This window comes from Mytilinidion resinicola, assembly GCF_010093595.1.
Source record: "Mytilinidion resinicola strain CBS 304.34 unplaced genomic scaffold BDZ99scaffold_13, whole genome shotgun sequence".
Taxonomy (NCBI): domain Eukaryota; kingdom Fungi; phylum Ascomycota; class Dothideomycetes; order Mytilinidiales; family Mytilinidiaceae; genus Mytilinidion; species Mytilinidion resinicola.
The window spans coordinates 1,220,571-1,235,055 of record NW_022985449.1 but is presented as its reverse complement, the minus strand read 5'-3'; the positions used below and the strand labels follow the sequence as shown (position 1 = coordinate 1,235,055).

General features: G+C 52.9%; 5 protein-coding genes across 5 annotated transcripts; 2 read left to right on the top strand and 3 right to left on the bottom strand.

Moving 5' to 3' along the window:
* Nucleotides 1-84: 84 nt before the first annotated feature.
* BDZ99DRAFT_510083 (ribosomal protein L11) lies at nt 85-1,053 on the bottom strand. Its single transcript, XM_033724446.1, has 2 exons — nt 878-1,053; nt 85-695 (listed from the first exon to the last, which is right to left on the bottom strand). The coding sequence occupies exons 1-2, from the start codon at nt 1,004-1,006 to the stop codon at nt 291-293; spliced, it is 534 nt and encodes a 177-aa protein (XP_033574965.1). The 5' UTR covers nt 1,007-1,053; the 3' UTR covers nt 85-290.
* Nucleotides 1,054-1,223: 170 nt separating this feature from the next.
* BDZ99DRAFT_420731 (uncharacterized protein) lies at nt 1,224-4,064 on the bottom strand. The gene is made up of 4 exons (XM_033716931.1): nt 3,566-4,064; nt 2,636-3,465; nt 1,816-2,572; nt 1,224-1,755 (listed from the first exon to the last, which is right to left on the bottom strand). Exons 1-4 carry the CDS (start codon nt 3,866-3,868, stop codon nt 1,504-1,506), a joined length of 2,142 nt encoding a protein of 713 aa, XP_033574964.1. The 5' UTR covers nt 3,869-4,064; the 3' UTR covers nt 1,224-1,503.
* Nucleotides 4,065-4,749: 685 nt separating this feature from the next.
* On the bottom strand, nt 4,750-7,806 carry BDZ99DRAFT_489521 (Mo25-domain-containing protein; the record flags this gene model as incomplete). Its single annotated transcript, XM_033722987.1, has 7 exons — nt 4,750-4,950; nt 5,014-5,240; nt 5,350-5,829; nt 5,933-5,993; nt 6,044-6,190; nt 7,062-7,166; nt 7,222-7,806. The coding sequence occupies 7 exons, from the start codon at nt 7,804-7,806 to the stop codon at nt 4,750-4,752; spliced, it is 1,806 nt and encodes a 601-aa protein (XP_033574963.1).
* Nucleotides 7,807-8,934: 1,128 nt separating this feature from the next.
* Nucleotides 8,935-12,105, top strand: BDZ99DRAFT_464892 (uncharacterized protein). The gene is made up of 8 exons (XM_033720432.1): nt 8,935-9,040; nt 9,094-9,186; nt 9,240-9,325; nt 9,376-10,004; nt 10,058-10,491; nt 10,550-10,629; nt 10,680-10,794; nt 10,849-12,105. Exons 1-8 carry the CDS (start codon nt 9,005-9,007, stop codon nt 12,058-12,060), a joined length of 2,685 nt encoding a protein of 894 aa, XP_033574962.1. The 5' UTR covers nt 8,935-9,004; the 3' UTR covers nt 12,061-12,105.
* A 1,818-nt stretch (nt 12,106-13,923) lies between these two features.
* Nucleotides 13,924-14,393, top strand: BDZ99DRAFT_464891 (uncharacterized protein). The gene has a single exon (XM_033720431.1). The coding sequence runs from the start codon at nt 13,976-13,978 to the stop codon at nt 14,213-14,215; it is 240 nt and encodes a 79-aa protein (XP_033574961.1). The 5' UTR covers nt 13,924-13,975; the 3' UTR covers nt 14,216-14,393.
* Nucleotides 14,394-14,485: the final 92 nt, after the last annotated feature.

The following is a 14,485-nucleotide window of genomic DNA, read 5'->3' as shown; positions in this document are numbered from 1 at the left end:
CCATGGACTCGGTGTATTTGGCGTCGTGGAGAAGTTTTAGGGGGAGCAAGTCCGCGCAAATTGTCTTGGTCTGTCAGTCTGTGGCCGTAAATGAGACCTTATGTGTGTGTCGATTATGCAGCATTGAGATATCTGATATTTCCTAATCTCTCTAATGATCTTTATACAGCGTACATATGATACAACAATCCACTCAACCCCCAGCCTTAGCTGACGCTCCAAACTCAAGCCCCGACTGCTGGTATTCCCAAAACATAAACGCCATCCCATGCTTTTCCCACCCCCGTCTCCTACGGCACTACCACAACCCCAATACTGGCCGCCTGCGCCACGACACACTTCGCCAAACTCTCCAGCCCCATCACACTCAACCGCGTCTCGCTCTGCTTAATCTTCGCAATCTCGTAGATGTGCTTCAAGCTCACGCTCCCCACGGTCCCGACCACCGCATTGCCGACCGTCGGCGAGGCAGAGGTTTGCTTCCCCCGCGCGCCTTCCGCGTTGTTCATCGGCCCCGGCACGTTGCCGGCGCCCTTGATCTTGTTCTTGGTGGGCATCACGCCCGCGGCCGTCAGGAGGAGGGTCGCGGTGGGCGGCGTGCGCAGCTCGAAGTGGAAGGAGCGGTCCGGGCGGACGGTGACGCGCGCGGGGATGGGGGTACCGAGGGTGTAGTGGGCGGTGCGGGCGTTAAATTCCTGGGGCGGATGTTAGAATTTGAGGCTTGGGAGGGTTGGGAGCTGGAAGACGAGTTGAGAGGATGCGATTGAGGCTCGGCCAATCAATAGCTTTTGAAGATGGTTTATAGTTGAGGAGAGAGGACAATGAGTGACAGACGTGAAGTGAGTGAGTCGAAATGAAATGAAAGGGAAGAGCTTACTTTACAGAAATCCATGCTCTTCACACCTTTACTTCCTAGTGCGGGACCGACGGGCGGCGAGGGCGACGCTTGGCCTGCGCCCACGATGAGTTTGACAATCTGGTCTTTGGCGAGGGCTTTCTTCGCCATGGCGAGGGGTGTGTACGGTGGGTTGCAATGGGGTATCGTTCGTTGCGTTTTGAGGAGAGGTTCGGAGGAGCAGAGCCGCATGGAGAATAGAATCGCCGACAGCACGTGATCTCTCCCCAACTCTCATTGAACCCTCAACATTTTCGAGCACATTCGTATGTTAATATTCAAGTCTTGTGTAGACGAAGGTAGAACATGTGTAATTAGACTGTTCAAGTGTCTGAACACTATCTTATATTGATTCAAAAGCATCCCTCTGATTCGCTTCCAACAATCATACGAGTGTGCTGCAACTAGAATGCTCGCAAAGCCTTAAAGCTGTAACCTACATGTGTTTCCTTCCCATCCCATTCCATCCCATCCCATCCCATCCCAGCTTAGTGCAATATCAAGACATATCCCCAGCTAACGCCAAAACAGCCCTGCCCAACCTCATCCCGGTCGTTCGCCTCGTTCCTCCAAGATCAAATCGTACACCGTAGCCCTTCCTTTTAAAGCTACGAGAACCCATAAATACCCCCTTGCTCCTGGAATTTTAATTGATACTCTCTCAAGTCCGCCCAATGCCTGAGCTCTGTCTCATCGTCCACCGCCTGGTTCGGGTCCGCGCTCTGCGGACTGACCCGCTCTAGCTTACTGAGAATGTCGAGGAATTTGTACAGATACTCCTCGTGTTGGAGCGCAATCGAGCCCTTTCGATTTTTTGGTACATCAAGAAGTGTCGAGGCAATCTGGCGGATTTTTTGGGTCTAGAATCTATCATAAGCAATTTGAGGGTTTGAGAAGGGGATGGGCAGGGGAATACGTACGAAACTATCCGCGTTAGGCTCCATATTGACCAAATCAATGCTTCCAAGCACCAGCATCAAATCCTTGATAACGTTCTCGCGCTCTGCCGCCATTTCTTGCTCTAGAGAGTCATATTCCCCCGTCGGAGCAGGAAGCAGACTATCAAAACCCGACGCCAGCGCGCCCGGCGAATTGAACTGGCTCCTTGGCTTGCGGGAGTTCTCCAAGTAAATGAAATACTTCTCTACAAGGTACGAGCGGCTGCTTAGATGACTGACGTATATGTTCGCCTTCTCGATCTCAAACTGCACTGAGCGTCTTCCCTCAACCGAGCCCTCGTGATCGAATTCTACGAGCGCCCGGTCTCTAGCGCTCATGTATTCCGGCATTGGGGGATAATAAGGCTGTTTTCGTTGACCGAACCGTCCGTCTTTGGTGTCCTTTGGTAAGACTCGTAGAACTTCGGGTATTCCTTCCAGAGCTCGCTTGCAAGTCTGCAACGAGTGGTCGATAATTCGTTTCTGCCGCTCCCAATCAAATATCTCGCCCATACCAAAGGCCATTTCCATGGTCGAAAGGATGGAATACGAGTTATAAATACGCACGTTTGCGATGAATCCAGTCATTAGCGAAGGTATACCTTCTGGTTGTGGTGATATGTAGGCTGGGAAGATGTACTGATCATCTACCTCTGCGGGCAAGGGAGGAAGCACCTCACTCGGGGTTTGCGGTAGAATAGTTAGCTCACCAAAGGAAGCTCCAAATTGCTGCATAGTCCTGAAGTACGCAGTCTTGTTAGTGAACCTTCTATATAGATCAGAGGTTGTTGGGAGTGCTTACCGTACGCCTACAAACATAGTCCAAAAGATTCTTCGGCCCATCTGCTCCGTGATCTTATCAACCAATTCGTCTCTTGGCCCCTCAGGACTCTGTCCATTCGCTCCGAGAACCGCTGGAAGCGCACCCAGCTCCGATTGCCCTGGTCCTTTGGCTTTATGAAGCCCCAGCGATCGAAGAATAGTGAAACACTCTCCAAAGTAAAGCCGACACGGCCTCCACTGGAATGTGTACGCTCCTGTCAATGCGAGGAAGTAGCTGGTGCACGCGTCGTAAACATTCAAGCCAGGTCGATCCAGGTATCCAGGTCCCCGCGCCTGGGCGCATACTTCTCGACACTTGTCCACAAGAGCCAGATGGGTAGGAAAGTGGTCCTTTGTTTGGGTCTTGAGATGTAATCGTGGTTTCCGTGGGAAAGAAGCCACTAGTACTGCGATCATTGAAGCCAGCAAGGCTAGAAACGCTGGGTTCGTGTAGTCCTCTCGCCGTCCCCATGCTTCTCGGAACGACGGTTCATGTGGAAACGGACAGAGCGGATGAATGTAAGTGAAGAAGTCATCTATCAAGGCATGAACCGTGGGGAGTGAGCAGATGGACTCGGCAGACAGGTGGGTTGGATGAGATGACAGTTGAGCCAACGCGTGGGCGGCATTTGTCGGAGACGAGGGCGTCGATGGTCCTGACAGGTGTTCCGACCCTCCTCCCTCCAAGCGCCTCTTCTTTATTGCTTCTGCGTGACGATTAGGAGGACCTCTCCTCCGGCTTGGTCGATCGAATGTGCAGGGGATCTCTAGAGCTGCGCAAGCTTTACATGGCGGTCCAGATTCATCACACTGCCAACAACGTCAGCATTTACTCTATAGAGCTGAAATGCACCTCATGCTACAGCTTGGGCGGCTTTTCGCAATATGGCGCAGCGGGGCTCTAGCATACCTTCACTTTCCGGATGCTGCATGAATCGCATGCCTTGCGCAACCTATTAGGCTTCGAATTGTGCGCGTCTCCTACATTCTGGAGTATGTTTCGCTGGTCTGTCAAGGCATGGTTTGCCTGATTGGCTTGTTGTTGTAGGACATCGCTCAACGATTCAATCTTGGGGAAGATGTTCTGGTTGAGCTGTGAACTGTAGTGCATCTGCGGTTGGTGGCCATTTTCCAGCTGGGAGCTCGGCGCTGCTGGGTATATAGGCGCGTAGTGGGTGTCTTCGGCCTGGGGAGGAGGAGGGTAGGATGACATGGGCCCGTTCTATTAGAATTGCCAGTTGGTACTATGTATATAGCGGCGGAGCTATGGAGCACGGCAAGAAGTGGTGAGGGCAGCAAGGCGCGACTTCGGCGGATGGCTAGTGTGGTTATGGAGGTGAATTGGCATGGGCGGGCGTCGAGGCAAATGGTCGCATGTTCGGGCGCGTGGTTGAAGTGGTTTGCGACAGGATTCGTTGATGAAGTCGAGATGCGTGCTCGTGAAAGGCCGGCGGGAGCTGGCGTTCTGGGATTGCTTGGCATGCATAAGACCCCTCACAATTCTGTGTTTTAACGACTCAGAGCCAGGTTGGAGGAACGATATAGCTATTGGTGAATACTATATGGAGACCTTCAGCACTCTCATCAAACTGCTGGCCGCTAAGCCTGCATAATGTAGATTTGTGTATCCCGAGCGTTGTCAGTTCAGTCTCCCGCTCTGCTGTACGTCACCCATGCATATCATCAAATTCTAATTTATGAATCGCATTTGATCGGTTGACCAGGCCTCTTACTTTACTTTTTTGTTAGCTATTCTCGATGCCAGTGCTGTTTCAAGTGGTAATGGTCAATTTCACAAAAGAAAGAGCGGGATAAGTAGCCTCGTAGTAAAGTGCTAGAGGGCTTCAGGCCCCCTCAATACTATGAGACTCGCAATGCTACACATGGAAAATAGAATATGCCCCACCAACCCAGTACTAACGCCTTAATCCAAGAATGAGGAAAGTCTCTCGTCATACCAATGATGTCCGAAACGCCCAACCATGCGCAATGAAAACCATCGCTTCCGTGCCTAGAGAGCAAAGGGAATTGGAAAGGGGACGTAAGGAACCGATCTGTAGACGCGTAAGCTGTTATCTGTTGCTAGTAGTTGTCCTACGACGCTTGCACTGTAGAAGCTACGGGAGCCGAGGGCATGAGCTCGATTTGCCGGATCAAGAAACTCTTCTCGTCGGTGAACTGGTCGTCTTCCGTTCTGTCTTCGAGGAAGGTAGGGAGAAAGCGGAGGAGCTTGTCGCGGTTGCTTATCAGGATGCGCTGGACTGCAACTGATTTGTTGGGATTGGCTACGAAGACCTGTGAAAGGGTGAGATGGTGGACACATGGTAGAGAATCTGAATATATCAGAGAGAAACGAACCTTGAAAACGTGAAACCCCTCGTAGTTAATCATGCGCCTATCGTCTCGTAATAGCTTCATGATGATCTTCAAATGGTCTCCTGAATCGACGTAGGTCGTCATGACGTTGTAATTTGAGCGGTCGAGCAGAATCTCCCCCAGCAACTTGATGGACTGGCGCTTGGTGACGTAGCTCTCCGATTGGACGAGGACGTCGTTGTATTTTGCGAAAAATAGGGTGAAGTTAACTTGTAGGAAATTTGAAATCAACGATTTGTGCCTAGTGAGAATTTCCTAGTAATGAATACTCAATTAGCATGGACATTCTGCGACGCTATGTAAGAATAATGATGGGACCTACCCTGAAGGTATTGAATGCATCCGCACTGACTTCGAATGCACCTTTGTCTATCCAGTCGAAAAACCTCCAAAAGATGCCTTGTCCTGTCGACGGCACACCAGGATCTATGGTGCTCAGCTCTCGGACCTTTCCATCCGGAGTAGGTTCGTCGTAGAGTATGAGGGCCGCAATTGCATCGAATTTGAGAGCCTCTCGGAGAACACCCCCGCACGGCATTGCGCTTTCCCTCCGATCATACCCTTTGCACAGTGATATTATGACCTCAGGCCGGTATCTTATGACATTGTGGAGGACTGGGGGCTCAGGGGCGTTGGCCCCAGGGGGCTTGTATCGGAAAGCGGTGGAGAAGATGACTTGGGTGTCCTTCCGAGACTCGAAGGGGAACTTGTAGATGTTGTCCGCCAGTAGCATTATGAGATCTTGACTTTCGATTTCTCGAACGAGGGCTTCTTGGACTTCCGGGCTGACTTCCGCCTCTGCTTTTGTCAGCGTAAGTCGAATGGCAAGTGGGTCAAGGGATTGGGGATAGGAGGGGAAGTCTAATAAATGGCAAGTATGATGAAAAATTGCATAAAGTACCGGGCGTGCCTTGGATCATTATCTTCATCTGTGCCAGATTTCGAGCGAGCTCCTCCTCCGTCTGCAGTCTCACATTAGCCCGCATTCCCAGCTTTGGGCCAAGAGCATCACCTTTGGATTCGGTTTCTCTTCTGCCGCCAGCCTTTGCACCAGCTCCCGCGTTGACCTCGTCAGCTCTATCGAGCTCTTCTGCTTGTTCCTGAAGAAAAAGGCCATTGTGTCGGACGACGCTGTCGAAGAGGTGCGGGGTTCGAGGGTCTTGTTTGAGGTTGGTAGGTACGCTGAATGCAGCCGTTCGCTCGAGCTGCTACCTGGCAGACCGAGACATACGATATGCTATGAATCTTGATCTCTCGGGGAGAAGGGTAAGACGGGGGGCGTGGGGTGTTATCGTTTTGAGCAATTGTTGTGACAGCTGCACTTTTGACATGGAAACCTTGCAGGTGTTGTTGGCCCAGGGTCTAGCGTCGTTCCATGGTCGAGCAGGGGGCCAATGAGGTCACGGAAGGGGAAAATGCACCAGCACCGCACCAATACTTCGTATTGCAGTGCAAGCTGTCCATAATTAACTTGCTCTGGGGGAGGTGTCGCCACTCCAATGAATCATTTGATTGTTCAGTATTTGTAGGGTGGGGGCTTTTGCCAACCTCAGCTTTGCATCGTGATGCAAGACCTCGGAAAAGCATCTAAATACAGACGGACTCTTCGCAATCGAGGTAGCCGCCTTCATCAAGTTATCGTTTGGAAGCGCCATAGTAAAACTATGGATGTTTATGTCTAGGCAAGATTGATGATGCTCTATGTGAGCTCCTCTTCCAGGTCCACTCCTAGTCCACCAATAGGTGGAAACGTCTCTTAGTACAGAAGTCCAGGGATCGAAAATATGGAGAAAAGAAGGGTCCATTTTGACGGCACGTGCCGGTATCATATGCTAATATATAAATTGTAGGGTTGATGCGACTTCCTAAATGCAATCTTCACCCGTGTCATGCTCCCGTCACACCATAAAGTAAGGATGTTGAAGTGCCTGTCATTTGAAGTCAGCCTTAGACGCAATTGTTAGCGAGGGAACGCGTACCTGTGCTGCAGTCATCCGCGACCCACTCTCGTATTTCACCAGTTGGCTGACCAAGTTAAGTTCAGTCTCCGAAGCTCCAGGTACGAGTTTAGACCAAGGCTGCGGTTCATACTCATAGAATTGCATCTTACCCCAGTCGTGGAATTTTTCAGCTTCCTGTCATAATCACAGATTAGTACGTGATCAGTACAGGGTGTAAACCATATCGTACCGGCCAGACTGTCAGATTAGGGGTACCGAGTTTCTTGAAGATACTTTGTATCAGTGCCAGCTCACTCCCAAGGTCTCCTGCGTCGAATAGGGTTTCATGGTCAGCATTCATGGCCTCAGCCGCTGTGCATCCTGCAGCCCAGAGGTCTAGACTGCTCCCGTATTTGCAATTGCCAAAAAGTAATTCCGGTGGTCTGTAGCATGTCGTGCCCACGTCGGTGATCTTCTTGTCCGCAGGCTCGGATGCGGGGGCTTTGTCCTGCCAGGAAATCCCGAAATCACCAAGGTATGCGGGCCCCGAGAGCGATTTGAGCAAAATATTTGAAGGCTTCACATCACGATGAATGATGCCTTGGGAGTGGATATGAGCAAGAGCTGAAAACATGTTCTTGAGACAACCTTTGATTTGCTGTTCTGACAGCATTCGCTTTTGAAGAGCCTGGTCGAAGTCATATGGCATGAATGGAAACACCAGCACTAATCGGCCGCCAGGCTGCTGGAAGGTTTCTAGTAGCGGGAGCACGTGTGAAGAATGCGCTTCCCTGAGTATGTGTGTCTCTCGTATAGAATCGTGAGGGGGGGTCATGGCCGAAGGCTCCGTGACCTTGAGAGCCACGATACGCCCAGATGTGCCATTGTCGTCCGGAGACGCAGCTTTGTACACGACCGAGAATAGTCCATCCTGGTAGTGAGTGGCATTTTTGTACTTTCCAATTTCAATGCCCACTGGAGACAAAGATTGGTCCGCACTTGCGGACTCCTGATGGGCATGAGTGAGTGAAATCGCGTTAATTGTACGCGATGATGTGGTACCTCGTCGGCAGGGCCCTGCTTGGCTTTTGAGAGAAGCTCGTGGACTATTTCTGCACAACGCGAATGATACACGGCCTCGAGTCAGGTTAGAACTCCGGCCTGTTGTATGAATGCTCCATAAGTATGGTTAGACGCTCACCAAGGATGTTGCGGCGTCGAAAGCTTCAGTTTCGCGGGCCGTCGAATCTCGCCGAGCGTCCAGTGGTGTGATGGCAGGATCCAGTGCCCGGTATGCAGAGCTTCTATCAAATCGAGACACGTCAGAAACGACACGATTGGCACATAGTTGACACGGAGGATTGTTCAAGGGAAATAAGAGCTGCAGGGACAGTCGAGGGACAATCGGGGCAGCAAATGATGAAAACAATAGTACACAGTAAACACAGAGCATGACCATCTAGTGAGAAAACAAACTTGCATGGTCTTAGTGAAGGAAGGCACTCGTGTTGAACTGAGTTACTTCGACTCTCCAAAGAAACTTATGAACTGCCTACATTTTCACGACCGCGGCAAGCCTGTCGGAGAAGCCCACGGCCGAGCGCCAATCTGGCGAGGACATGGTGATAGTCAGCTGCAAGAGAACGAACGAGCTGCCGTAAAGAAGACGGGGAGGGAGTGGAGGCTTCCGCAGGTTCCGTTCTTGGCTCCGCAGCCGAGTCAAGAAATAACACAGAGGGCCATCGATCCCCCTTGTAGTAGGGCAGTCAGTAGGAGTGTCGTCTCCATCGCCGTCGCCATCCCATCCCAACTGCTCCTCGCACGGGATCCCCAGACTCTCTGGTGTTGCAGTCTCCTACGTCAGCCCCAGCCAGCCTCGGCCGTTGGGTGACTAAAACGCCCAAGCGCATCAACTTAACGACTGACAGCGAAGTCGCCGCGACAGCTCTGCAGCTCTCCTGCACAAGCTCTCCTCCTATGTGACTGTCTCTCCCCACATCTGTCCTGGCCGCGTGCCCCTCCGAGCTCTCACCATGGATCTACAGCGCAAAGAATACCCGGCAATGCTGGTACGTGACCCCACGATGAGGCTCTATGTTGAATGCGCTCACAGCCCTTGCAGGAGTCGCTCCAGCCCGCCCAAGCAGTGAATGTACTACACGACCGGATCCGCAATGTCAGCAAGCTGAATTCCGACATCGCGGATTGGCTTCAGGTTGGTGGCTTCCCGAGGCCGTGTTTGACGGCCGGCGCTTAAAGCTTCAATAGGAACGACGCCGGGTGGAGGAGCTCTATGTCCAAGGCCTGCGGAAGCTCGCAAACAAACACCCTCCCGATGATTCCTCCGACCTCGGGTCAGTTACATCCTATGTGCTCCGCACGCCTCGCTGACAAGTCGTCCCAGCATTTTCTCAACACCATGGCAGAAGATCGTCGGTTCCGCCGAAGCTCTCGCCGACTCACACCACCAGCTCGCGCAGAAGATCGAAGCCGACGTCGAACGCCCCCTCCGAGAATTTGCCTCGGGCAATCGCGAAATGCAGGCCATGTCGAACATCTCCGGCAACCTGTCGGCCATGGCCAAGGAGATTGAGAACGCGCGGAAGAAGTCGGAAAGGCTCAGGGACAAGGGCGCAAAGGCTGCGGCGGGCAAAGTGGCCAATGCCATCACTGAGGTTGAGAATGCCACCTCTCAATGGGACTCGCAAGCGCCATACGTTTTTGAGAAGCTACAAGCTGTGGATGAGAGCCGGCTCAACCATCTGCGGGACGTCCTTACTCAGTTTCAGACCCACCAGGTTGATCAGGTGGAGCGCAATAGGGTCAGCGCGGAGGAGACGTTGAATGTGTTGCTCAATGTCGAAACCGCAGACGAGATCAAGACGTACGCATTGAGAACACAGGGCGGGAAGCCAAAGACTCCGCGGCAACAGAGTAGCTATTCCTCTCCATCGAGGAACCTCGCTCCCCCTCCTCCTCCCATAACACCATCTGTTCAAACAGATGATGGGTCAAGCCAAAGAAGCGGCTCAGGTATACATATCTGACCCTTCGTTTATTCACCAAATAGCTAATTATTCGACTAGTCCAAGAGGCGAAGCATGGGGGTTTAAGTAGTCTCAAGAGATTTGGCACTGTCCTAGGGCGCCGAAGACAGAGCACTCATCCCTATGGTCGTAGTCTATCTCCAGAAAGGAAGTCATCGTCGAACCTTGGCACAAGTTCACTATTCGGGCACAGGGGTAAAGCAAAAGAAGGTTCACAGCCCCTACCAGAGCGACCTTCATCGCCCCTGCGAAGGTTGTCCACAAACTTGTCGAATCCGCGTCCATCAGATGGTTCGAGCTCCCCGGTACAGACGCGACGATCCAGTAGTGATAAGCCGAACGGGACAACACCTGATCTATCCAATGACCCTCCCTCTAGCTCTGCTGGTTTTTCTAACGGTAACCCTCCCGAGTCGATACCAGAGTTACAGGAACCATTGCAGCCCATGACAAGCTCCGCCGTTCAGCCCGAGGTAATTACACTGGAGCGCGTTCCTGGAATTGAAAGTAGCATGCTAATCAGCTGGATAGCCCCAGAAGGACGAAGAAGGGTACTCATTACCGCCGACTACATTAGACGCAATCTCTCAGGCCGAGCACGATGCTCAATTGTTAGTTGATGACTGCACCTTCCGCTAAAACGTACTAATAACCGTCATAGGGCGAATGAAGCAAGCACTCCGCAATTTAAAGTTGACATCCGGAACGCACCTATTCAAGAGGAGGAAGGCGATGCGGATGCAGCGTTAGCTAATGTCGCCAACACCCTTCGCGCTGTAAGTTGAGGATTTCTCAACCACAATCTATCGGACTCAACTAACAGTAAATAGCAAGCTATTCCTGCGAGGAAAACAGGAACGGTGAGGGGTCGTAGGGATGTCAGGAACACGATCTTCATTCCAAACCCCGCGACTCCGGAGCTCACCAGCATTGGCGAAAGCTCTGTTCCGCCTATGCCCATCCCAGCTGTTGCTTCGCCTCCCGTCCCAACGTCCGCACCGATCCCTGCGCCTATTGTCACGCCTAACGCCAGCATATCGTCCTTGCCAGGATCACCGCCAACAGCGACATCGATAGCGCCACCGCACTCTCCGTTCAAACTCGGCCACAGATTCCTTGGAGAAGACCATGCATCCTCGGATACGCAATCTATCAGATCAGGCCGCTCTCTTAGTAGCACCGGTAGCACAACTATCAAACACCCAGACCTGCATGGCCCGGGATTGAACTCGTCGCTCGTAGAGACTGTGAGCACGTGGTTTGAGCAAGGCACTATTACGAAAGCTATGGTGATTGGACAAGTTGCACTGGCGTTCAACCCACTTGATCTGTCCCAGCCCTTCGGCACCGAGAGCATTCGGTTGGAGAATTTTCCGGTACTCGAGAAAGTAGCACCCAATCCAGCCTTCATCGAGCAAGTCACCGATACTCCCGGCAATTATAGTGTCGACTTGGCCAGGATCACCAAGACGTCTGTGGCTTTCCACTACCAGGTCCACCTCGATAGCACCAACCTAGCAACTTTTGCTCCATTGATGCTTTCTCCGGCTTGGAAAGTAGAGGCAACGCATACATCAGCGCTTTTGAGTTATTCCCTCAACCCAGCCTTCCCACTCGGGTTGTCCACCAACATTACCCTCCACAACGTGGTCCTGGTCATGCGCCTCGAGCCCGGTGTCAAGACGACCCACTGCCAATCTAAGCCCGTAGGAACTTTCTCCCGGGACAAGGCGCTCATTTACTGGCGATTAGGCGACGTAACGCTATCGCCGGACCAACCCGCACACCAGATCCGAGCACGCTTCTTCACGGATGGCGAGGCCAAGCCCGGCAATGTAGAGGCGCGATGGGAGATTAGCGGCGAACACGCAGCGGCGATGGGCAGTGGGTTAAGCGTCAGCCAGCTGGACACTGAGAACAAGACAGAGGTAGAAGTGGACCCGTTCGCGGACGAGAGCGCGGCGCCAGCCAGCCCGGCGGCTGTGTGGAAGGAGGTGCAGAGCGTGCGGCGCATCTCGAGCGGGACGTATGTCGCGACGTAGAACGGTGATGTAATTGGGTAAGTGGAGCCGTCGACGACGTTTTGGGGGACTCTGGATTCTTTGTAGATAGGTCATGTGTCAGAGTAGTGCTGAAGAAGAATGATAATCTGTTGTGTCCAGCATTTTATTAATTTGTAAGTGTTTGTTGTTGTTGGGGAAGAGTGAGCGATAAAACGTTCCTCTTTACCACTGTCTGAGGTGCCCCGGCGAGCTTACCAGGTGTTCATCTGCCTCATATTGGAGCCCGCTGAGGCTCCCTTTCCATCTGGGTTCACCTCTTTACCAGTGTCTGAGGTGCCCCAGCGAGTTTACCAGGTGTTCACAATGATAGACCTGAATCGCTTTCAGATTTCCGAAAACTCGTTGAGACACCCTAATCAACGGTAGAGGAGTGTCCACGGTTTTAAGCCTCAGTTCAATCCAGGGGTTGAATTTGGTGATGCCAGATAGCTTAATGGAAATGGTTGAAGACGACGAATATCAGCTTCCTGACTTCAGACCTTTAGAAATTTATTTCAAGTGGGTGGTCTACGCGTGCACTCGGAAGTTGGTGATGCGCTTTCGCTTGGTGCTGAAACAAACGAACTCCTTCGTATCTGGAGTGCTATTCTATGCCGGCGAGGTTCAACCAGGTCACGTGTCTAGATTGATGTTGAGAAAACGAATGGCAGTATATCGTCGTCCCGTACTCTTGGTACCCATACGAAGGCTACAAGGGTAGTGCTTGTTTGGGTAGTTTGTGTTAAGGTTTGAGGCCCTGACAGTAACTAGTCTTGGGCGAAGTTTGGTGCCAGTGGAATGCCATGTGATAAGCGGGTCCTGGCTGCCGACAGCCGACAGCCCACTAAGACGGGACGAATAGTACCCTTATTCTGACAGGCGTCTCTGCCTGTTACATGTTGGTGTATTGAACGTCTTGGATCTAGTTCCGCGGCCAGCCATTGAAGATACTTGGAGTCTGCACCGTTCATGATGCAGACGGACTGGACTCTGATCAGGCCACAAATGACTTGGCCATGAAAGAAGAACTACACTTAGGCCGAAGATGGGAACTTTCCGATGACTTACAGATACGATATCCATAAGGTCCCCTCCATCATCGAAGCCGAATCAGTGTGGATCAAGCCGCTACGGCATGCCTCGAGCCCATATTCTGCCGACTCTACCGGGAACAATGGAATCGCCAGTCTGGTGGAAGAAGCGATCTACACAACACTTAGTGCCAGGAGAAGATGCACACAGAGCCTCTTGGTCCTGTCCTGTCCAGCTACATGGAGAAGAAAAGTCGAAGCTGCGATGGTTTCACCACACCTGACACCACACGGGCGAAACGCGGCCGTTGCGCCGCCAGTCACAGACAGCTCTACGCTTCCTTCACGGCTTCTATTCGCCCGCAAAAGACTGCCTAGTAGAACGGCTCTTCCTGCGCACCGGTTTGGTACTGCCATCTAGTGAGTTGCGGTGAGGGAGAGCCGTCATCCAGCCCAGAGCGTAATCCGGTGTGCCCACGGCTCGAAACTTGACTCGAGTCGCTTAGCGCACTCAGGAGGGAGATGACGTCTTTGTGCATATCGCAGCACTGGCTTGTGCGCCAAGGCGCCTGCGACCACGGCGACCACGGCGCACACGGCGTGATAATTAGGGCCGCTGTTTCTCTGCGCCGGGAGCGTGCAAAGTGCGCGCGCCAGCTGACAGCGAGTCGAATGGACGCTGTTTCTCGAATGTGTAATGGCCCACCCACGCGCAAGGTGCGCTTTGACCCTCTTCTAACGGACCGTCGACAGGAGTTGGGAGTGCTAGCAACCATCCCATCCTCCTCCACTCCTAGCCAGCCCTATTGCTGCACGCTGCCTCCTGTGGCTCATTGCGCTTCTCTTGCAATCGCTGCGACCGTGTTCTGCCCTGCACTCCTCGAATGCTCTCCCGATCTGCTCCTACTCCTCTTCCACCGCCACGCTGTTCTAGGACCCGTGGACCCTTCAAGCCACTACGTCATTCAGAGGCGACCCCGATTTACCGCTGTGCCGCCTTGAAGACCGGCCGTGTTGGCCGTGGCTGCCACTTCTCAACATCTCCAGCGCTCGCGAATGTGGCGTATGACTGCAGTTGCCGTCGCCCTCTCGATCCTGCTTCCGTCTGGTTTGGTGCTGCTTGATCTGGAGGGAGGAGCAGGGGGCTCGCGATGAAGAAGATCTCCCCGTCCTCGAGGCCACTGTCCACCCCCAACGACCCTCCTGCCCGCTCGCCCACCAGCCCCTCGCATCCATCGCCGAATCGCCCATCGCTGCTTCGCTGGCCTCGAACCAGTCCGCCCGACAACGCCGACCCTGGAGACGCTGCGTCGCGCGCCCCCCGCCAGCCTCGCCCTAATGACGAAAGTGGAACCGAAAGTGAAGTGAGCGACGTTGCTGCCGTGGACGGCTCC